Genomic DNA, 25000 nt, shown 5'->3' with positions numbered 1-25000 from the left:
TTCTCCTGAGTGTAGAGAGGAATGTCACTCTCCTGAGTGTAGAGAGGAATGTCACTCTCCTGAGTGTAGAGAGGAATGTCACTTCTGAGTGTAGAGAGGAATGTCACTCTCCTGAGTGTAGAGAGGAATGTCTTTCTCCTGAGTGTAGAGAGGAATGTCTTTCTCCTGAGTGTAGAGAGGAATGTCACTCTCCTGAGTGTAGAGAGGAATGTCTTTCTCCTGAGTGTAGAGAGGAATGTCACTCTCCTGAGTGTAGAGAGGAATGTCACTCTCCTGAGTGTAGAGAGGAATGTCACTCTCCTGAGTGTAGAGAGGAATGTCTTTCTCCTGAGTGTAGAGAGGAATGTCTTTCTCCTGAGTGTAGAGAGGAATGTCTTTCTCCTGAGTGTAGAGAGGAATGTCACTCTCCTGAGTGTAGAGAGGAATGTCTTTCTCCTCAGTGTAGAGAGGAATGTCACTCTCCTGAGTGTAGAGAGGAATGTCACTCTCCTGAGTGTAGAGAGGAATGTCACTCTCCTGAGTGTAGAGAGGAATGTCTTTCTCCTGAGTGTAGAGAGGAATGTCACTCTCCTGAGTGTAGAGAGGAATGTCACTCTCCTGAGTGTAGAGAGGAATGTCACTCTCCTGAGTGTAGAGAGGAATGTCTTTCTCCTGAGTGTAGAGAGGAATGTCACTCTCCTGAGTGTAGAGAGGAATGTCTTTCTCCTGAGTGTAGAGAGGAATGTCACTCTCCTGAGTGTAGAGAGGAATGTCTTTCTCCTGAGTGTAGAGAGGAATGTCACTCTCCTGAGTGTAGAGAGGAATGTCTTTCTCCTGAGTGTAGAGAGGAATGTCACTCTCCTGAGTGTAGAGAGGAATGTCACTCTCCTGAGTGTAGAGAGGAATGTCACTCTCCTGAGTGTAGAGAGGAATGTCTTTCTCCTGAGTGTAGAGAGGAATGTCACTCTCCTGTGTGTAAAGAGGAATGTCTTTCTCCTGAGTGTAGAGAGGAATGTCTTTCTCCTGAGTGTAGAGAGGAATGTCACTCTCCTGAGTGTAAAGAGGAATGTCTTTCTCCTGAGTGTAGAGAGGAATGTCTTTCTCCTGAGTGTAGAGAGGAATGTCACTCTCCTGTGTGTAAAGAGGAATGTCTTTCTCCTGAGTGTAGAGAGGAATGTCTTTCTCCTGAGTGTAGAGAGGAATGTCACTCTCCTGAGTGTAAAGAGGAATGTCTTTCTCCTGAGTGTAGAGAGGAATGTCACTCTCCTGAGTGTAGAGAGGAATGTCACTCTCCTGAGTGTAAAGAGGAATGTCTTTCTCCTGAGTGTAGAGAGGAATGTCTTTCTCCTGAGTGTAGAGAGGAATGTCACTCTCCTGAGTGTAGAGAGGAATGTCACTCTCCTGAGTGTAGAGAGGAATGTCTTTCTCCTGAGTGTAGAGAGGAATGTCATTCTCCTGAGTGTAGAGAGGAATGTCACTCTCCTGAGTGTAGAGAGGAATGTCACTCTCCTGAGTGTAGAGAGGAATGTCACTCTCCTGAGTGTAGAGAGGAATGTCTTTCTCCTGAGTGTAGAGAGGAATGTCTTTCTCCTGAGTGTAGAGAGGAATGTCACTCTCCTGAGTGTAGAGAGGAATGTCACTCTCCTGAGTGTAGAGAGGAATGTCACTCTCCTGAGTGTAGAGAGGAATGTCATTCTCCTGAGTGTAGAGAGGAATGTCACTCTCCTGAGTGTAGAGAGGAATGTCACTCTCCTGAGTGTAGAGAGGAATGTCACTCTCCTGAGTGTAGAGAGGAATGTCACTCTCCTGAGTGTAGAGAGGAATGTCACTCTCCTGAGTGTAGAGAGGAATGTCACTCTCCTGAGTGTAGAGAGGAATGTCACTCTCCTGAGTGTAGAGAGGAATGTCACTCTCCTGAGTGTAGAGAGGAATGTCACTCTCCTGAGTGTAGAGAGGAATGTCACTCTCCTGAGTGTAGAGAGGAATGTCATTCTCCTGAGTGTAGAGAGGAATGTCACTCTCCTGAGTGTAGAGAGGAATGAAGGAAAGAGGAATAAGAGGGTACTGTGAAGCAGAGGGGGAGGAAGAGGAGGGGGAGGAAGAGGAGGGGGAGGAAGAGGAGGGGGAGGAAGAAGAGGGGGTGTAGACTAGCCTACAATGAGGAGGCAGTGATAGAGAGGATCTCTCTCCTCGGCTCTCCGTAGTATAAATCTGACTCATTCGATTACACGGCTCCTCTAGAGGGCTTCAAGGTAAAGCAACGGCCCCAGACTTATCGCTCCTGCAAGCCGTGCTGCCCGTCCGAGCGGGGGCGATTTACTGCCCGCCGCGCAGTGCACAATGCCCCCGGCCCGTAAGTCACGGCGTCACTCTGTCCTTGTGCCCGCTTCACTGATGAACAGGCCCCGCCAGGGCCTCAACACCAGGCCCCCAGACCTCAGATGGCTTCCTAGCATCCCCTAAGTGCCTTACCCCTCTCTCCCCCCTTCACCTCTCTCCCCACCGACCCCCCCTCTCCCCACCCCACCCCACCTCTCTCCTCACCCCCTCTCTCCCCACCCTACCCCCTTCTCCCCACCCCACCTCTCTCCCCCTGACCCCCCTCTCCCCACCCCACCCTCTCCTCACCCCCATCTCTCCACACCCCCTCTCTCCCCACCCCACCTCTCTCCTCACCCCCTCTCTCCTCACCACCCTCTCTCCCCACCCCACCCCCCTTTCTCCCCACCCCACCCCACCTCTCTCCCCAACCCCCTCTCTCCCCACCCCAATCTCTCCTCACCCCCTCTCTCCTCACCACCCTCTCTCCCCACCCCACCCCCTCTCTCCCCACCCTACCCCCCTTCTCCCCACCCCACCTCTCTCCCCCTGATGTCCCCCCTCTCCCCACCCCACCTCTCACTCTCCTCACCCCCATCTCTCCACACCCCCCCTCTCTCCCCACCCCACCTCTCTCCTCACCCCCTCTCTCCTCACCACCCTCTCTCCCCACCCCACACCCCCTTTCTCCCCACCCCACCCCCCTCTCTCCCCACCCCACCTCTCTCCCCCTGACCCCCTCTCCCCCACCCCACCCTCTCTCCTCACCCCCATCTCTCCACACCCCCTCTCTCCCCACCCCACTCCCTCTCCTCACCCCCTCTCTCCTCACCACCCTCTCTCCCCACCCCACCCCCCTCTCTCCCCACCCCACCCACCTCTCTCCTCATTCCCCCTCTCCCCCTCCCGATGTCCCCCCTAAAGCAAACAAACGAACGGTGCATGAACCTCATTATAATCTAGCAGTGTGATTTCATTTGAAACTTTTCTAGAACAATGTGCGCTATAAAGAAGCAACTATTTATTGTTCAGTTTACTACAGTTTTAGTGTTTACTACTCTAGTTAAGTAGTCATCTTCTTATAACACTCATTGTCGAAGGAAAGTTTCAAATTCAATCACACGACAACATTATAATGAGGTTTACAGTATTTTTGCACATTACACAACTATTTTGCGCTGTGAAAATGTCACACTTCAATGAAGTCTGGCCCGAGACAGAGATCAGCCTGTAGATACTGTGGGACTAAACAGAGATCAGCCTGTAGATACTGTGGGACTAAACAGAGATCAGCCTGTAGATACTGTGATACTAAACAGAGATCAGCCTCTAGATACTGTGGGACTAAACAGAGATCAGCCTGTAGATACTGTGGGATTAAACAGAGATCAGCCTGTAGATACTGTGGGACTAAACAGAGATCAGCCTGTAGATACTGTGGGACTAGACAGAGATCAGCCTGTAGATACTGTGGGACTAAACAGAGATCAGCCTGTAGATACTGTGGGACTAAACAGAGATCAGCCTGTAGATACTGTGGGACTAAACAGAGATCAGCCTGTAGATACTGTGGGACTAAACATAGATCAGCCTGTAGATACTGTGGGACTAGACAGAGATCAGCCTGTAGATACTGTGGGACTAAACAGAGATCAGCCTGTAGATACTGTGGGACTAAACAGAGATCAGCCTGCAGATACTGTGGGACTAGACAGAGATCAGCCTGTAGATACTGTGGGACTAGACAGAGATCAGCCTGTAGATACTGTGGGACTAAACAGAGATCAGCCTGTAGATACTGTGGGACTAAACAGAGATCAGCCTGTAGATACTGTGGGACTAGACAGAGATCAGCCTGTAGATACTGTGGGACTAAACAGAGATCAGCCTGTAGATACTGTGGGACTAAACAGAGATCAGCCTGTAGATACTGTGGGACTAAACAGAGATCAGCCTGTAGATACTGTGGGACTAAACAGAGATCAGCCTGTAGATACTGTGGGACTAAACAGAGATCAGCCTGTAGATACTGTGGGACTAAACAGAGATCAGCCTGTAGATACTGTGGGACTAAACAGAGATCAGCCTGTAGATACTGTGGGCATGTTGACTGTCTTTAATGTCTGGGCTGTCAGGAGCTGCCTGGTGCCTGTGTTGACAGACCTCTGGACTCCTGGAGTGTCCCCTCCCTCGGCTCCCGTCATGTCTGGGTTTGGTGTGTGATGGACAGGACCTTGTCTCACTGCTGTGTCACACACACACACACACACACACACACACACACACACACACACACACACACACACACACACACACACACACACACACACACACACACACACACACACACACACACACACACACACACACACACACACACACACACACACACACACACACACACGCACACACGCACACACACACGCATACACTCAAACTGTCTGTCAGTCCCTCTGCATTAAAGGTTGATAATAGTAACACATAATAACCTCAGTGTTCTATTTAAACTGGACTTTATTCTGTGAATAGGGGAGAATGTCTGCACTAGTTGGGACAGTAGGGGAGAATGTCTGCACTTAGTCAGGACAGTAGGGGGGAATGTCTGCACTCTGTCAGGACAGTAGGGGAGAATGTCTGCACTTAGTCAGGACAGTAGGGGAGAATGTCTGCACTCTGTCAGGACAGTAGGGGAGAATGTCTGCACTCTGTCAGGACAGTAGGGGAGAATGTCTGCACTTAGTCAGGACAGTAGTGGAGAATGTCTGTACTAGTTGGGACAGTAGGGGAGAATGTCTGCACTTAGTTGGGACAGTAGGGGAGAATGTCTGCACTTAGTTGGGACAGTAGGAGAGAATGTCTGCACTCAGTCAGGACAGTAGGGGAGAATGTCTGCACTAGTTGGGACAGTAGGGGAGAATGTCTGCACTCTGTCAGGACAGTAGGGGAGAATGTCTGCACTTAGTCAGGACAGTAGGGGAGAATGTCTGCACTCAGTCAGGACAGTAGGGGAGAATGTCTGCACTAGTTGGGACAGTAGGGGAGAATGTCTGCACTCTGTCAGGATAGTAGGGGAGAATGTCTGCACTCAGTCAGGACAGTAGGGGAGAATGTCTGCACTAGTTGGGACAGTAGGGGAGAATGTCTGCACTTAGTTGGGACAGTAGGGGAGAATGTCTGTGCTAGGTGGGACAGTAGGGGAGAATGTCTGCACTTAGTTGGGACAGTAGGGGAGAATGTCTGTACTAGTTGGGACAGTAGGGGAGAATGTCTGCACTCAGTCAGGACAGTAGGGGAGAATGTCTGTACTAGTTGGGACAGTAGGGGAGAATGTCTGCACTTAGTTGGGACAGTAGGGGAGAATGTCTGTACTAGTTGGGACAGTAGGGGAGAATGTCTGTACTCAGTCAGGACAGTAGGGGAGAATGTCTGCACTCTGTCAGGACAGTAGGGGAGAATGTCTGCACTAGTTGGGACAGTAGGGGAGAATGTCTGCACTAGTTGGGACAGTAGGGGAGAATGTCTGTACTAGTTGGGACAGTAGGGGAGAATGTCTGCACTTAGTTGGGACAGAAGGGGAGAATGTCTGTACTAGTTGGGACAGTAGGGGAGAATGTCTGCACTTAGTTGGGACAGTAGGGGAGAATGTCTGTACTAGTTGGGACAGTAGGGGAGAATGTCTGCACTTAGTTGGGACAGAAGGGGAGAATGTCTGTACTAGTTGGGACAGTAGGGGAGAATGTCTGCACTTAGTTGGGACAGTAGGGGAGAATGTCTGTACTAGTTGGGACAGTAGGGGAGAATGTCTGCACTTAGTTGGGACAGTAGGGGAGAATGTCTGCACTTAGTCAGGACAGTAGGGGAGAATGTCTGTACTAGTTGGGACAGTAGGGGAGAATGTCTGCACTCAGTCAGGACAGTAGGGGAGAATGTCTGCACTAGTTGGGACAGTAGGGGAGAATGTCTGCACTCTGTCAGGACAGTAGGGGAGAATGTCTGCACTAGTTGGGACAGTAGGGGAGAATGTCTGCACTCTGTCAGGACAGTAGGGGAGAATGTCTGCACTAGTTGGGACAGTAGGGGAGAATGTCTGCACTCTGTCAGGACAGTAGGGGAGAATGTCTGCACTCAGTCAGGACAGTAGGGGAGAATGTCTGTACTAGTTGGGACAGTAGGGGAGAATGTCTGCACTAGTTGGGACAGTAGGGGAGAATGTCTGCACTAGTTGGGACAGTAGGGGAGAATGTCTGCACTCAGTCAGGACAGTAGGGGAGAATGTCTGCACTAGTTGGGACAGTAGGGGAGAATGTCTGCACTAGTTGGGACAGTAGGGCAGAATGTCTGCACTCAGTCAGGACAGTAGGGTAGAATGTCTGTACTAGTTGGGACAGTAGGGGAGAATGTCTGTACTAGTTGGGACAGTAGGGGAGAATGTCTGCACTAGTTGGGACAGTAGGGGAGAATGTCTGTACTAGTTGGGACAGTAGGGGAGAATGTCTGTACTAGTTGGGACAGTAGGGGAGAATGTCTGTACTAGTTGGGACAGTAGGGGAGAATGTCTGTACTAGTTGGGACAGTAGGGGAGAATGTCTGTACTCAGTCAGGACAGTAGGGGAGAATGTCTGTACTTAGTCAGGACAGTAGGGGAGAATGTCTGTACTAGTTGGGACAGTAGGGGAGAATGTCTGCACTAGTTGGGACAGTAGGGGAGAATGTCTGTACTTAGTCAGGACAGTAGGGGAGAATGTCTGTACTAGTTGGGACAGTAGGGGAGAATATCTGCACTAGTTGGGACAGTAGGGGAGAATGTCTGCACTAGTTGGGACAGTAGGGGAGAATGTCTGTACTTAGTCAGGACAGTAGGGGAGAATGTCTGTACTAGTTGGGACAGTAGGGGAGAATGTCTGCACTAGTTGGGACAGTAGGGGAGAATGTCTGCACTCAGTCAGGACAGTAGGGGAGAATGTCTGTACTTAGTCAGGACAGTAGGGGAGAATGTCTGTACTAGTTGGGACAGTAGGGGAGAATGTCTGTACTTAGTCAGGACAGTAGGGGAGAATGTCTGCACTTAGTTGGGACAGTAGGGGAGAATGTCTGTACTAGTTGGGACAGTAGGGGAGAATGTCTGTACTAGTTGGGACAGTAGGGGAGAATGTCTGTACTTAGTCAGGACAGTAGGGGAGAATGTCTGCACTTAGTTGGGACAGTAGGGGAGAATGTCTGTACTTAGTCAGGACAGTAGGGGAGAATGTCTGCACTTAGTTGGGACAGTAGGGGAGAATGTCTACTAGTTGGGACAGTAGGGGAGAATGTCTGCACTTAGTTGGGACAGTAGGGGAGAATGTCTGCACTTAGTTGGGACAGTAGGGGAAAATGTCTGCACTTAGTTGGGACAGTAGGGGAGAATGTCTGCACTCAGTTGGGACAGTAGGGGAGAATGTCTGCACTTAGTTGGGACAGTAGGGGAGAATGTCTGTACTAGTTGGGACAGTAGGGGAGAATGTCTGCACTTAGTTGGGACAGTAGGGGAGAATATCTGCACTTAGTCAGGACAGTAGGGGAGAATATCTGTACTAGTTGGGACAGTAGGGGAGAATGTCTGTACTAGTTGGGACAGTAGGGGAAAATGTCTGCACTTAGTTGGGACAGTAGGGGAGAATGTCTGCACTTAGTTGGGACAGTAGGGGAGAATGTCTGCACTTAGTTGGGACACTAATTGGGAGCAAGGTTGAGAGTGTTCTCTCGTTACAGTAATGAGGCATGTACTGTTTGTCGTGATACCTTACATCTCTATGTAGCCTATGATCTATAACATAGAGTTGATTTTAGCGATTCACCCACTGTAGTTGTGGAAACATACACGTTGACCCCTATACATACAGTATATGTTGTTTTATCGTGTGGGTGAGTACTTGATTGACTGTCTGTGTTTTATTGGCAACCTTGTCATGAAAAGATGTTGGAAAAGTCCAATGCTTTCCAGAAAATAGCCAGACTGGGTTATATTTTCATTACCTTCCTCCCCAGTTCAGTTCTAGTACATAATTTACAGTTTATAGATTTTTATTTTGTTGCTTTCACAGTCTCAAATGTTGTTTTTACAGACTATGTTTTACTGTAAGGTCCTTGGAAGTAAATTGTTATAAAGGGACATGAGCAGTAAAATAAAATAGGTGAAACAGTCCTCTAAAAGGAGAGACATTGGTTTTACTTAACAATGGTCTTAAATTATGAAAGAATGGTTTTGGGGGACTGTGGTTTTGCTTTTTTTTTCTGTCCCACAGCCACTGGGAACAAGTTTGTCCTTAACATAAAGTATTTTCCCCAACTGTTTGGAAGAGTTTCTGAAGGAAAAGTGCATTTTCTAGTCGAGCGCGGGATCTCCCAAGCCCAAAGGAGCCTTCTTGTTCTCGACAAAACAGTAAGAACAGCGTGACACATTCGCAACAGCAGTCTCTGGCAAGACACAAGGACAAACGAGAGACAAAAGAAAAAGGGGTTGTGGGTTTCTTTTGAAAGGAAGTTTCTTATTTTGTTTTCCGTCGGTGCTCTTGCCAAGGTCATTGGCACCTTCTAATAACTTGCTCGTTTAATAAACTCCCAGAGTATCTTGTCAAGGTGATGAGTAGCGGAGTCAGCCGAGGCAGTATTAAAGGAAACTTGGGAGGGGGAGAAGGAGGGGAGAGGGCAGGATTCTGGACAGTACGGGAGGAAGGAGACATCCTTCACCCCAACACAATAATACATGTCCTGCACACAGGAGCAGACAGACAGACAGACAGACAGACAGACAGACAGACAGACACGTTCTCCATGGAGGATCACATTACATACCAATCAGAGATATGAAATGTTCTCAAATTATCTTCGCTATGCATAAGGGTTTGAACGATGTCAACATGATTGTAAGCTGTCACAAAAGCTGTTGGCAAATGACTGCCATTGATTTTTTTTTTAAAGAAGTGTGTTAACGAATGCACGTGTGTGTGTGTGTGTGTGTGTGTGTGTGTGTGTGTGTGTGTGTGTGTGTGTGTGTGTGTGTGTGTGTGTGTGTGTGTGTGTGTGTGTGTGTGTGTGTGTGTGTGTGTGTGTGTGTGTGTGTGTGTGTGTGTGTGTGTATGTGTGTGCCTCCAGAGCCTGTCTACTGTGCTGTATTATTGGCCTTAACCATGTTCATGCTTCCCATCTCCAGAGCCCTGTTCAAACAAGGAGTCAACTTTGTGTCAGTGAAGCCCAGCAATGTGGCTTCTGCCTGGGAGATCAAACAGGAAACGCTACCCGGAAGTCCCTCATTGTCCGTGTTCTGCCAGAGGAAGGCCAGCTCTACAGGGGAAAGGTAGGAGCCTTTTCAAAACACTATGACAATATAATGCTGTTATTTACTCCTAATGGTAGGACAAATTACATTATCCCTGCCGTCTTATCAACTGATTACTGGACACACAGTCATTTAGTCTTGATCACTAGATGTTATGCTTGCAGATTGCCCACTCGGGCTCCCGAGTGGCGCAGCGGTCTAAGGCACTGCATCTCAGTGCAAGAGGCGTGACTACAGACACTGGTTTGATTCCAGGCTGTATTACAATCAGCCGTGATTGGGAGACCCATAGGGCAGCGCACAATTGGCCCAGCGTCGTCGGATTAGGGTTTGCCCGGGGTAGGCCGTCATTTTATATAAGAATTTGTTCTTAACTGACTTGCTTAGTTAAATAAAGGTAAAAAAAAAAAAAGTATGTTTACAATTTCAAATTTACAGTATTACAGGTACTGGCTACATAAAACTACTAGTTTGATAAAACGTCAGCCCCACGGGGACAGCACAGGATCGAAGGTCAGGATCAGCACTACAGGCTTCTGGTAGCTCATAGTGGAGCGCTAAACCTTAACCTCGCCTCACCTCACAGGTGAATATGGAGAGTGAGGGAGTTGGGTTTAAGGGGCGGCGGCCTGTGCTGGGAGATGTCTAATTGGCGGACTGGGGTGGAGGGTTGAGTGTGGATTGCTCTGGATTTATGCAGGCCTGTTAGCTGTTGGCTAAAGCCTAGAGTGAGCGATCCCTCCCTCCTCCTCCCTCATCCTCCTCCCTCCTCCTCCCTTATCCTCCTCCCTCATCCTCCTCCCTCCTCCTCCCACCCTCCCCTCTGCTGACAAGCTGCACTGGAAATGTATGACCCCAGTGTCATACTAAATCTGTCAGGCCGGCCGGTAATTGCTCAGTCCTCATACTTCGGGTTTTTATATGCTGGAGAAAATTGGTTCTGGCACTTTAATGTTTCCTCCGATTCAGTTGTTGCCAATAGCCCGTTGCAACTAGTTTCATAATAGTTACAAAATGAAGAGGGTGGAACATAGATTTGTTTGCCGGGTCGTATGGTGAACATCGAGTCTTTCACCGGCTCTCGAGAAGGGTGGAAGGAGAAGGGAGGAGGATGAGGGAGGAGGATGAGGGAGGAGGACGTAGGAGAAGGGAGGAGAGAGAAGAGAGGAGGATGAGGGAGGAGGACGAGGGAGGAGGATGAGGGAGGAGGACGTAGGAGAAGGGAGGAGAGAGAAGAGAGGAGGATGAGGGAGGAGGATGAGGGAGGAGGATGAGGGAGGAGGACCAGTTAGAAGGTAAGGGGCCAGGATAGTAAGGTTGGTGGGTTAGGCTCTAGTCAACCCTAGAGGAAAAGCAGAAAGCCCCATGGCAGGTTTTGTAGGCAGAAGAAGAACTCGGACTGGTGTGGAGGAGAGTTTTGAGATTCCCTGCTGTTGTTGCATATATAACTGGCAACTTCCGTTCCACTAGTTCCTCAGTGTGTAAACTCTGAGTGGTCATCTCCAGTTCCCCTAGTTCCTCCGTAGGCCTTTCTACACTGCATTGTTCTAAACCCCAGGCTAGACTGACCCGGGGCTAGATTAGTTCACACAAGCATTTGTTAACCCTGGGCTAAACTGGGCTAAACGAGTCACACTTGTCCTCAATGTGTAGGCTTTTGCAACGTTTCTTATTGGACAAATTCAGGAAGTTCCCTCCCCGTTTCAGCTTGTTTTCTTCTGTTTGGTTTCTAGTTAATTGGACGACTTGGGTTGTTGGTTGGTGCCCAGGGTTTGACTGAAGGAGGCTGGCATCGTTGCTTGATTCAAGAAAACCGTAGATGCCTCCTGGATGATGATGATATTGTGTAGACCATTCAGACGTATAAATGCTACATAGCTAACAGGGGAGTTGCATAAAACATTTTAGTAGGTATTCAGACAGCATTTTGTCAATATCTCCATTGTGTTAGTGCTGGCTAGTCTGAATTAGAGTATGTGAGTGGAGCTGAGTGCTGGCTAGTCTGAATTAGAGGATGTGAGTGGAGCTGAGTGCTGGCTAGTCTGAATTAGAGGATGTGAGTGGAGCTGAGTGCTGGCTAGAGCGTTGTCCTTCTCGCCCGCTCCAATTTCGCTCCAGTAGCGCTGACTTCATTTAACAAACTCAGGGCGTGGCTGGCCCAGCATTCATTTGGAGTCTACTTGTGTGCTGCTATAGCGACTTGCTTTAGCAAGAACTCATGGAGTTCACTAAATATTTTCATAAAGAAAATGATAAAATACTCAGGTGCAAAATCAAGGTGACAAAGATGAGGACCAAGAGCAAGAGAGGGAGTGTGGTGATGTAGTGTCCACAACTAAAGAACCATTGTGGAATCTGAAAATACATGAAGGTGTACTTACTACATGCACATCCTAACAGAAAGGAATGAGGTGGGTAGATAACTAAGTGTGTCGTTGTAGCAAAGTATTTATAAAATAAAATAAAATCTGACCTCTTAAAAGTTTGGTTCATTTTGGTTCTATTATCTATACAATAGACCATCATTGATGTTGGATCAAAGGCCTGATGTCATACAACCTCTTTCAAGGATCTTTCTGTTTTGATTGGGCTATTTTGCCTAAAATCCTTTAGGCCTACCTATAGACAAATACAAAAACAACTCTGCATCCCTGACAAGACTGGCAAGAGTTTGCCCGAAGGGTGTTGAGCCTCCCCAGTGTCTCTGTAAGCACAGAGAGGGTATGTTCCGCTGCTGTCCTTCTCTCCAAGCACCGTGGCGAGAGCCTGAAGCCACGGACTCTGGGAATTCAAAAGCCTAATAAGGCCTTTGTCATATCATTTTTTTTAAATTGAATTCTAAGTAAGTCACAGCCTTTATGCGCAATTTATAGACTATAATAATTGAATACAACTAAATGTTGTTTAAATGCTGAACGCTTAATGTTTATGGCAGCCTAGTGTGTCACACTCGCAAATGCTTCACAATGTATTTCTTTGTAGGCTGTAGTCTTGAAATGATTTCAATAATAGGCTGATAATAATACAGCCTAAATCATTCAGGCTCCCTGTCTGGCTCCTGACCTATTTACAGTGTTTATATGCTGTTTAATATGTGAAAGGATGTGCGCTTCTTACATACATCTTTTCATGTTGTGTATTCAAATACTTTTCATTCAAATCATATGGTTTGGATTCAATACCAAAATGGTAGATCCAGGTAGTCACAACAATAGATGTGTTGGTTAAATTGGGATTTTAATGAATGGAGTGAATTTGGAACGGCAGTTTTTTCCACCCTGTGAGTGTGAAACGTAGAGGATGAGTGGTAGGAAAGGAAACATAGAGGATGAGCGGTTGGAAAGGAAACATAGAGGACGAGCGGTAGGAAAGGAAACATAGAGGACGAGCGGTAGGAAAGGAAACGTAGAGGATGAGCGGTTGGAAAGGAAACGTAGAGGATGAGCGGTAGGAAAGGAAACATAGAGGATGAGTGGTAGAAAATGAAACGTAGAGGATGAGCAGTTGGAAAGGAAACATAGAGGATGAGCGGTAGGAAAGGAAACATAGAGGATGAGCGGTAGGAGAAACGTAGAGGATGAGCGGGAGTTAAGGAAATGTAGAGGATGAGCGGTGGTCCTAACTATAGTTTGTTGACAAGAAATGTGTGGAGTGGTTGAAAAACAAGTTTTAATGACTCCAACCTAAGTGTATGTAAACTTCCGACTTCAACTGTAGATGAGAGTTTATTGTATAGATGAGGTTAATATATTGATGAGAGGAAAGGGCCTTCCCAAACTGTTTACACAAAGTTGGAAGCACAGAATCGTCTATAATTTCTTGTATGCTGTAGCATTAATATTTCACTTCACTGGAACTAAGGGGCCTAGCCCAAATCATGAAAAACCATGGAAAACAGCACCAGAGCATTATGCCAACTCCACCAAACTATACAGTTGGCACTATGCATTGGGGCAGGTAGCGTTCTCATGGCATCCGCCAAACTCAGATCCGTCCGTCGGCCTGCCCGATGGTAAAGCTTATGGTGATCTTAGGCTTGTGTGCAGCTGCTTGGCTATGGAAACCCGTTTTATGAAGCCCCCGACAAACAGTTATTGTGCTGACGTTGCTTCCAGAGGCAGTTTGGAACACGGGAAGTGAGTGTTGCAACTGAGGATAGACGGTTTTTACGTGCTACTCTCTTCAGCACTCAGTGTTCCCATTTTGTGAGCTTGTGTGGCCTACCACTTTGCGGCTGAGCCGTTGTTGCTCCAAGACGTTTCCACTTTACAATAACAGCACTAACAGTTGACCTTGGCAGCTATAGCAGGGCATAAATTTGACGAACTGGCTTGTTGAAAAGGTGGTATCGATCCTCCACCACATTTGACTTGTTGGGAAGGTGACACTGATCCTCCACCAAATTTCACAGTGGGTGCGAAACACTGTGGCTTGTAAGCCTCTCCAGGGCTCGTGCCCACTGTGAAATTTGATGGAGGATCAGTGATGATCTGGGGGTGCTTCAGCAAGGCTGGAATCAGGCAGATTTGTCTTTGTTAAGGACGCATCAATAAAGCCACGTACAAGGTTGTCCTGGAAGAAAACTTGCTTCCTTCTGCTCTGACAATGTGAGGATTGTATTTTCCAGTAGGAAAAAAAATGCTCCATGCCACACAGCCAGGTCAATCAAGGTGTGGATGGAGGACCAGCAGATCAAGACCCTGTCATGTCCAGCCCAATCTCCAGACCTGAACCCCATTGAAAACCTCTGGAATGTGATCAAGAGGAATATGGATTGTCACGAGCCATCAAACAAAGCCGAGATGCTTCAATCACCCAACATCAATGTGAAAGACTGGTGGAGAGCATGCCAAGACGCATGAAAGCTGTGATTGAAAATCAGGGTTATTCCACCAAATATTGAGTTAAAACATTAGTATTGTGTTGTTTAAAAATGAATATAAACTTATTTTTATTGCATTATTGGAGGTCTGACAACACTGCATATTTTTTGTTATTTTGACCGGTTGTCATTTTCTGCAAAGAAATACTCTAAATGATTGTAACGCTCGTCTGTGATGGAAGAAGAGGAGGACCAATGTGCAGCGTGGTAAGTGGTTAAGTAAGTGGCAGGGTAGCCTAGTGGTTAGAGCGTTGGACTAGTAACTGAGAGGTTGCAAGTTTGAATCCCCAAGCTGATAAGGTACAAATCTGTCATTCTGCCCCTGAACAGGCAGTTAACCCACTGCTCCTAGGCCGTCATTGAAAATAAGAATTTGTTCTTAACTGACTTGCCTAGTAAAATAAAGGTAAAGTGGCTGTTCCACTGGATGTCAGAAGGTGAATTCACCAATTTGTAAGTCGCTCTGGATAAGAGCGTCTGCTAAATGACTTAAATGTAATGTAAATGTAAAAAATTTAAAGTGTCCATATTGATAATTTATTAATATGAACACAAAAACAAAATAACAAGGATGAACTAAAGAAAACAGTCCTGTACAGTGAAAACAATCACCCACGAAACACAAGTGGGAAAAGGCTACCTAAGTATGATTCTCCATCAGAGACAACGAACAACAACTGCCTCTGATTGAGAACCATAAGAGGCCAAACACATACATACTACATAGAAAAAGGAACATAGACAACACACCCAACTCATGCCCTGACCATTCTAAAACAAAGACATTTTTTTACCCAAACACTTACCTATAAATTGTAAATCCAGAGAATCTGGTAATTTTGCAGTGGTCTCTTCATTTTTTTTCCAGCTGTATTTATTAATCGCTCATCTACAGTGAGGAGAACAAGTATTTGATACACTGCCAATTTTGCAGGTTTTCCTACTTACAAAGCATGTAGAGGTCTGTATTTTTTTTTATCATAGGTACACTTCAACTGTGAAAGACGGAATCTAAAACAAAAATCCAGAAAATCACATAGTATGATTTTTAAGTAATTAATTTGCATTTTACTGCATGACATAAGATTTTGATCACCTACCAACCAGTAAGAATTCTGACTCTCACAGACCTGTTAGTTTTTCTTTAAGAAGCCTTCCTGTTCTCCACTCATTACCTGTATTAACTGCACCTGTTTGAACTTGTTACCTGTATAAAATACACCTGTCCACACACTCAATCAAACAGATTCCAACCTCTGCACAATGGCCAAGACAAGAGAGCTGTGTAAGGACATCAGGGATAATCAGGGATAAAATATATATATAAACCTCATCTATATTTTCCCCATCAATATATTAACCCCATCTATATATAAACCTCATCTATATATTTTCCTCATCTATATATTAACCTGTCATCTATATATAAACCTCATCTATATATTAACCTCATCTATATATTTACCTCATCTATATATTAACCTGATCTATATACAGTATTTACCTCATCTATATATTTACCTAATCTATATATTAATCTCATCTATATATTAACCTCATCTATATATTTACCTAATCTATAAATTAACCTGTCATCTATATATTAACCACATCTATATATTTACCTCATCTATATATTAACCTCATCTATATATAAACCTCATCTATATATTAACCTCATCTATATATAAACCTCATCTATATATTAACCTGATCTATATATTAATCTCATCTATATATTTACCTCATCTATATATAAACCTCATCTATATATTAACCTCATCTATATATAAACCTCATCTATATATTAACCTCATCTATATATTAACCTGATCTATATACAGTATTTACCTCATCTATATATTAACCTCATCTATATATTAACCTCATCTATATATTTACCTAATCTATAAATTAACCTGTCATCTATATATTAACCTCATCTATATATAAACCTCATCTATATATTAACCTGATTTTTATATTAATCTCATCTATATATTTACCTCATCTATATATTAACCTCATCTATATATTAACCTCATCTATATATAAACCTCATCTATATATTAACCTGATCTATATATTAATCTCATCTATATATTTACCTCATCTATATATTTACCTAATCTATAAATTAACCTGTCATCTATATATTAACCTCATCTATATATAAACCTCATCTATATATTACCTGATCTATATATTAATCTCATCTATATATTTACCTCATCTATATATTAACCTCATCTATATATTAACCTCATCTATATATAAACCTCATCTATATATTAACCTCATCTATATATTAACCTCATCTATATATTTACCTAATCTATAAATTAACCTGTCATCTATATATTAACCTCATCTATATATTGACCTCTCATCTATATATTAACCTCATCTATATATTAACCTCTCATCTATATATTAACCTCATCTATATATTAATCTCATCTATATATAAACCTCATCTATATATTAACCTCATCTATATATTAACCTCTCATCTATATATTTACCTAATCTATATATTAACCTCATCTATATATTAACCTCATCTATATATTTACCTCATCTATATATTAATCTCATCTATATATTAACCTCATCTATATATTAATCTCATCTATATATTAACCTCATCTATATATTAACCTCATCTATAAATTAACCTGTCATCTATATATTTACCTAATCTATAAATTAACCTGTCATCTATATATTAACCTCATCTATATATTAACCTGTCATCTATATATTAACCTCATCTATATATTAACCTCTCATCTATATATTAACCTCATTTATATAGTAACCTCATCTATATATTGACCTCTCATCTATATATTAACCTCATCTATATATTTACCTCATCTATATATTGACCTCTCATCTATATATTAACCTCATTTATATAGTAACCTCTCATATATATATTAACCTCATCTATATATAAACCTCATCTATATATTAACCTCATCTATATATTAACCTCATCTATATATTAACCTCATCTATATATAAACCTCATCTATATATTAACCTCATCTATATATTAACCTCATCTATATATTAACCTCATCTATATATAAACCTCATCTATATATTAACCTCATCTATATATTAACCTGTCATCTATATATTAACCTCATCTATATATTAACCTCATCTATATATTAACCTCATCTATATATTAACCTCATCTATATATTAACCTGATCTATATATTTACCTAATCTATAAATTAACCTGTCATCTATATATTAACCTCATCTATATATTGACCTAATCTATAAATTAACCTGTCATCTATATATTAACCTCATCTATATATTGACCTCTCATCTATATATTAACCTCATCTATATATTAACCTCTCATCTATATATTGACCTCTCATCTATATATTAACCTCATTTATATAGTAACCTCATCTATATATTGACCTCTCATCTATATATTAACCTCATCTATATATTTACCTAATCTATAAATTAACCTGTCATCTATATATTAACCTCATCTATATATTGACCTCTCATCTATATATTAACCTCATCTATATATTAACCTCTCATCTATATATTGACCTCTCATCTATATATTAACCTCATTTATATAGTAACCTCATCTATATATTGACCTCTCATCTATATATTAACCTCATTTATATAGTAACCTCTCATATAGCCCCGTTCTATAGCCCAGCCCCTATCATGCAGCCTAGTCCCAGTCAAATAGCTCCAGCACTATACCTAGTTAGATAACTAGCCAGTTCTCTTGCTTTCCTAGTTCTCTGTGAATTGACAAGGGCCCATAGGGCATTCGGGTGCTATTTGAACGATGCCACAAATAAGAGGACTGTAATATCATAACAGATAACATATTGTTTGTAAAGAAAAACTGATCAATAACAACAAAGGCTCATGAATGACATGTAATGTGATTTTTGCTCTATGGAGACATATTGTTTATTACGTTACATGTCATTCATGAGCCTTTGTTGTTATTGATCAGTTTTTCTTTACAAACAAGTAGATGTCTGGAGGAAAATGTATGTTTTAAAGTACATTTTCTGCAATTCTACACATTTGCAACAGGGTGTAGAGAAATTGTTGCAGTTAGCGGACATGGCTAATCGAGTGCCTGTCAGTGACGTAACAAGAGAGAAACTACTGATGCACAACCACATTTCGAAATTACACCTTTTTTGTATTCTATTCTATTCTGTTCTAACTCTCAAGATTAATTTGAGCTCCCAAATTATTTCCTAAGAATTAAAATAAATAGAAACAACATTTATTTATTGATACATTTTTTGGGGGTTGATCAAGGGGGGGGGGTACGCGGGCCACCAGTTTTCCATCCCTGCTCTAAATCCTGGTGCTTGATATAATGAGTAATAATGTGCAGTCATAAAAATGCAGTTTTCCTCCGACAGGGATGACAGACTGCAGAAGTATGTTACATAGTGCGCAGGAGGCCATTTAGGACACAGCGCCTTATATGGTCGTAATCTTTTTTTTTTTTTACTGCTTTTCCTACAGGAAGTAGAGAACACAGAGATAATCGTCAAGTAGCTATGAAATGGTCCTGTGTGAATCACATGGTAGAGCATGGTGAGAGCAACACCAGGGTTGCAGGTTCGAATCCCGCTGGGGCCACCGATGTGAAAATGTACATCCTAACTGTTGTAAGTCACGTCTGATTTAAATAAAATAAAAATGTCTGATAGATGACATATAAGAGATGTTTCATATTTTAAAAAGGTTTGGTGTCTTTTACAAATCATGTTAAGAATTTATCCCAAATCAAGAGCTGTTAATTAAGGAACTATAGCGGTTTACATTTACATTTACATTTAAGTCATTTAGCAGACGCTCTTATCCAGAGCGACTTACAAATTGGTGAATTCACCTTCTGACATCCAGTGGAACAGCCACTTTACAATAGTGCATCTAAATCATTAAGGGGGGGGGGGGTGAGAAGGATTACTTTATCCTATCCTAGGTATTCCTTGAAGAGGTGGGGTTTCAGGTGTCTCCGGAAGGTGGTGATTGACTCCGCTGTCCTGGCGTCGTTTATGTACATTGTTCAACATGAGCCTCTTAATGGCCTGAAAAACATAACCCTGTGTAATAATCCTACATTTTCACTTTTTTCTGTTTCATGAATATTACAACTGGGCTGGTCAGCCCCTAACGTGTCTATTACATGTAAATCAATGTGACGTTGATGTCATTCTTGAATGAAGATCATGAATATATGTTGATTGGTTTAGCATGTTTAGATACAGACAACGCACATGATTAAAGTAAGAATTGTTTAAGAGGTGGGTCATGAGCGGGGTCAAGCTGCATGCCGAATACGTGGTTGGAAAAATATGGGTCAAACATGTAACGTGCAATTCCTAACGAGTGTCTCCTAACGAGTGTTTCCTTACGAGTGTTCAATTTTCATTCATGAATGTAAGTTTAAGGGCTCCATTTTACACTCTGTGCAGCCTGGCGCAGTTTGCGAAAACCCTGTAAGATTTGAAATAGAAAGGGGGCAAGCGGCTGTCATTCAAAAATGGAACACTGCAGCTTGATTTGTAAAGAGCACGGTTGCTTCACCACAGACTGCATCTGCTTTAAGAGGACTGAGATGTTAAACCTAATAGTCTCTATTTAAATTGACAAGAACATATGTTACGATGGTCCCAATATAAACCTCTACCCACAATATTGACCAACGTTTTTATTTGCTAATAATGAATTATTGACATCTTTACATTTTCTGAAACAAAATACTCTGCTACCACTCTGTCATAGAATTGATTGTTTGTTTGTTGACTTTTGCAGAATGAGCTGTTTTTGACGTTACATAAAATATTCCTGAATGTAGGCAACGAGGTGCTCAGTGTGTGAATCTGAAATGACATCCTATTCCGTTAGGAGCCCTGTTTTAAAGTAGTGCACTATATAGGGAATATGGTGCCGACCACCAGGTGGAGAGTGTTATGGTTAGTTAGGGTACGGGGTTAGGGTTAGTGTAAGGGTAAGGGGTAAAGGTTAGGGTAAGGGGTAAGGGTTAGGGTAAGGGGTAAGGGTAAGGGTTAGGGTAAGGGTTTAGGGTTAGGGTTAGGGTAAGGGGTAAGGGTAAGGGTTAGGGTAAGGGTAAGGGTATGGGTATGGGTATGGGTAAGGGTTAGGGTTAGGGTATGGTTAAGGGTAAGGTTAAGGGTTAGGGTAAGGGTAAGGGTAAGGGTAAGGGTTTAGGGTTAGGGTAAGGGTGTGGGTAAGGGTTAGGGTATGGGTATGGTTAAGGGTAAGGTTAAGGGTTAGGGTCAGGGTAAGGGTCAGGGTTAGGGTAAGGGCAAGGTTAATGGTTAGGGTAAGGGTTAGGGTTAGGGTAAGGGGTTAGGGTAAGGGTTAGGGTAAGGGTAAGGGTATGGGTTAGGGTTAGGGTTAGGGTAAGGGTTAGGGTAAGGGTATGGGTATGGGTTAGGGTAAAGGTGAAGGTGAAGGTTAGGGTCAGGGTCAGGGTTAGTGTAAGGGTAAGGGTTAGGGTTAGGGTTAGGGTGAGAGTTAGGGTAAGGGTATGGGCCAGGGTCAGGGTGAGAGTGAGGGTTAGGGTAAGGGTAAGGGTATGGGCCAGGGTCAGGGTGAGAGTGAGGGTTAGGGTAAGGGTAAGGGTAAGGGTAAGGGGTTAGGGTAAGAAGTAGAGCTGAGCGATTAACCAACTTCAGTTCAATTATTATTAATTTCATTTTGTTCTGTATTTTGTTCTGTAAGCTCAATGCCGTACAAGTCAGTTGTACAACTGAATGCATTCAACTGAAATGTGTCGTCCACATTTAACCCAACCCCTCTTAATCAGAGAGGAGCGGGGGGCTGCCTTAATCGACATCCACGTCTTCGGCGCCCGGAGAACAGTGGGTTAACTGCCTTGTTCAGGGGAACAGTGGGTTAACTGCCTTGTTCAGGGGAACAGTGGGTTAACTGCCTTGCTCAGGGGAACAGTGGGTTAACTGCCTTGCTCAGGGGAACAGTGGGTTAACTGCCTTGCTCAGGGGAACAGTGGGTTAACTGCCTTGCTCAGGGGAACAGTGGGTTAACTGCCTTGCTCAGGGGCAAAACGACAGCCTCTACACTCTAACCACTAGGCTACCTGCCGCCTCTACACTCTAACCACTAGACTACCTGCCGCCTCTACACTCTAACCACTAGGCTACCTGCCGCCTCTACACTCTAACCACTAGGCTACCTGCCACCTCTACACTCTAACCACTAGGCTACCTGCCACCTCTACACTCTAACCACTAGGCTACCTGCCGCCTCTACACTCTAACCACTAGGCTACCTGCCGCCTCTACTCTCTAACCACTAGGCTACCTGCCACCTCTACACTCTAACCACTAGGCTACCTGCCGCCTCTACACTCTAACCACTAGGCTACCTGCCGCCTCTACACTCTAACCACTAGGCTACCTGCCACCTCTACACTCTAACCACTAGACTACCTGCCACCTCTACACTCTAACCACTAGGCTACCTGCCGCCTCTACACTCTAACCACTAGGCTACCTGCCGCCTCTACACTCTAACCACTAGGCTACCTGCCACCTCTACACTCTAACCACTAGGCTACCTGCCACCTCTACACTCTAACCACTAGGCTACCTGCCACCTCTACGCTCTAACCACTAGGCTACCTGCCACCTCTACACTCTAACCACTAGGCTACCTGCCACCTCTACACTCTAACCACTAGGCTACCTGCCGCCTCTACACTCTAACCACTAGGCTACCTGCCGCCTCTACTCTCTAACCACTAGGCTACCTGCCACCTCTACACTCTAACCACTAGGCTACCTGCCGCCTCTACACTCTAACCACTAGGCTACCTGCCACCTCTACACTCTAACCACTAGGCTACCTGCCGCCATGTTCTACATAGTGTAGCGCAGAAAAACACGATAATTAACTACAATGACCAAAGTCCATTGCGTGGCTACTTGTCCAGTCTATGTTTCTTTTATGCTACGGAAGTGGCAGAAGAAAGCGTGATCAAGAGGGGATACATAGAGGTACGTTTCTTTGTTGTATCTCTCCCTGAGAATACATGATCTAAGTGATGGACAGTTGGTATTCAGCAGTCATGATCTAAGTGATTGACAGTTGGTATTCAGCAATCATGATCTAAGCGATTGACAGTTGGTATTCAGCAGTCATGATCTAAGTGATTGACAGTTGGTATTCAGCAGTCAATGATCTAAGTGATTGACAGTTGGTATTCAGCAGTCAATGATCTAAGTGATTGACAGTTGGTATTCAGCAATCATGATCTAAGCGATTGACAGTTGGTATTCAGCAGTCATGATCTAAGTGATTGACAGTTGGTATTCAGCAGTCAATGATCTAAGTGATTGACAGTTGGTATTCAGCAATCATGATCTAAGTGATTGACAGTTGGTATTCAGCAGTCATGATCTAAGTGATTGACAGTTGGTATTCAGCAGTCAATGATCTAAGTGATTGACAGTTGGTATTCAGCAATCATGATCTAAGCGATTGACAGTTGGTATTCAGCAGTCAATGATCTAAGTGATTGACAGTTGGTATTCAGCAGTCAATGATCTAAGTGATTGACAGTTGGTATTCAGCAGTCATGATCTAAGTGATTGACAGTTGGTATTCAGCAGTCAATGATCTAAGTGATTGACAGTTGGTATTCAGCAGTCAATGATCTAAGTGATTGACAGTTGGTATTCAGCAGTCAATGATCTAAGTGATTGACAGTTGGTATTCAGCAATCATGATCTAAGCGATTGACAGTTGGTATTCAGCAGTCATGATCTAAGTGATTGACAGTTGGTATTCAGCAGTCAATGATCTAAGTGATTGACAGTTGGTATTCAGCAGTCATGATCTAAGTGATTGACAGTTGGTATTCAGCAGTCAATGATCTAAGTGATTGACAGTTGGTATTCAGCAGTCAATGATCTAAGTGATTGACAGTTGGTATTCAGCAGTCAATGATCTAAGTGATTGACAGTTGGTATTCAGCAGTCATGATCTAAGTGATTGACAGTTGGTATTCAGCAGTCATGATATAAGTGATTGACAGTTGGTATTCAGCCGTCAGAAAAGTATATTTGATTTACTTTGAGAACTACTAAAATAGTGATTTTGTCAGACAGCTTAGTCAGCAGCTCTGTAAAGATTAGATGATAATTTGGATTGAAATAATAAGATAAAATCTTTACAGTTGAGATTATTAAATATAAAAGCACTAAACCTCTTTCTAAAAGCTTTACTTATTCAACAGTTTTACTTGAACCTTATATGGTTCTCCAGTAGATTACTAAGAAAAGCGTAAAAATGGCCTTTTTGCCTTTGTGCAGATTGCCATGTCTCATTTTTTTGGATTAATTGAAAATGGAACCTTTTTCAACGTATCTCTCTTATTCAAACAAGCGTTGCAGAGCTGACTACAATTTAAATGTCATCGCCCCGAGGAGACAGAACCACATGTTAAAACAAATATTGTGGCTGAACTCAAATATACAGTTTGATAAAAGACCTGTATTTATGGAAAATGTGTTTGAAAGGTGTATTTTGTTTTTAAATGATATTGTAAATTGGAATGGTAGAGTTATGTCTTGTATGGATGTGTCAGAATTGTACAGGAAGGTCTGCTCAATCCAAGATTACAACCAATTGAAATCCAGCATTACCCCAAAAATGGAGGAGGCAGGTGGCAGCGGGAGGAGGAAGGGAACTGGTCTGTCTGCCCAATATAAAGGATCAATACTGGAGGAGGAGGGTGGCAGAGGGAGGAGGTAGGGAACTGGTCTGTCTGCCCAATATAAAGGATCAAAACTGGAGGAGGAATAAAAATAGCATAAACAGGAAAGGATACCAGTTTCATTTGAGGACCAGGATGTTGACAGCTGTGCCATACAGATTGTAAAATAGTTGAGAATAGATTTTTGATGTACTGATTCCATGGTACAGTGTGAATGAGTTGATATTCAAGACTTTGTGCTTTTCAGCTAGAATTATTGTACAGAATTCATGCCACCAACAACATTTAGAATATTTGGAGCACAGCCATTGCAGCTCTGCAGATTTGGTTGTGAGGGTAGAGAATCAATAGACCATTTGTTCCGGTATTGCCCTCCAGTAGCCTTTTTCTGGTCTCAGTGTCAGGAATGGGTGAAAAAGCATAACATGAATCTATTGACCCGAGAAATAGTACTGTTAGGAGATCTGGAGAGACCCGGTCAGTCAATTAATAATATACTAATACTCTTACTCTTACTAAAAATAAATAAAATAAAAGTATTTTTCCTCAACTAGTACTCTGGGGATTCTATTTGATTAGATAGATTGAAATTGTATGTTAAACATCACAGCATAGTTGAAATATATATTCTGCGTAGGAATCTGAGAGGGTGTCCAGCAGAGATGGGTGGGATGGGGGCGGCAGGGTAGACTAGTGGTTAGAGCGTT

The 25000-nt window shown here is 43.4% G+C and overlaps 1 protein-coding gene across 1 annotated transcript in view; it reads left to right on the top strand.

Moving 5' to 3' along the window:
• The window catches only part of si:dkey-215k6.1 (transmembrane protein 132C), a 469509-nt gene that overhangs the window by 224861 nt on the left and 219648 nt on the right, over positions 1-25000 (top strand). The window contains exon 3 of the mRNA XM_064935774.1: positions 9488-9631. Within this exon, the coding sequence (XP_064791846.1) occupies positions 9488-9631 (144 nt within the window). The remainder of the gene's footprint in view (positions 1-9487; positions 9632-25000) is intronic.

Source organism: Oncorhynchus masou, chromosome 1, assembly GCF_036934945.1.
Source record: "Oncorhynchus masou masou isolate Uvic2021 chromosome 1, UVic_Omas_1.1, whole genome shotgun sequence".
Lineage (NCBI taxonomy): Eukaryota > Metazoa > Chordata > Actinopteri > Salmoniformes > Salmonidae > Oncorhynchus > Oncorhynchus masou.
Note: the sequence above shows the minus strand (reverse complement) of the source record. Positions and strands in the feature narration are given on the sequence as shown.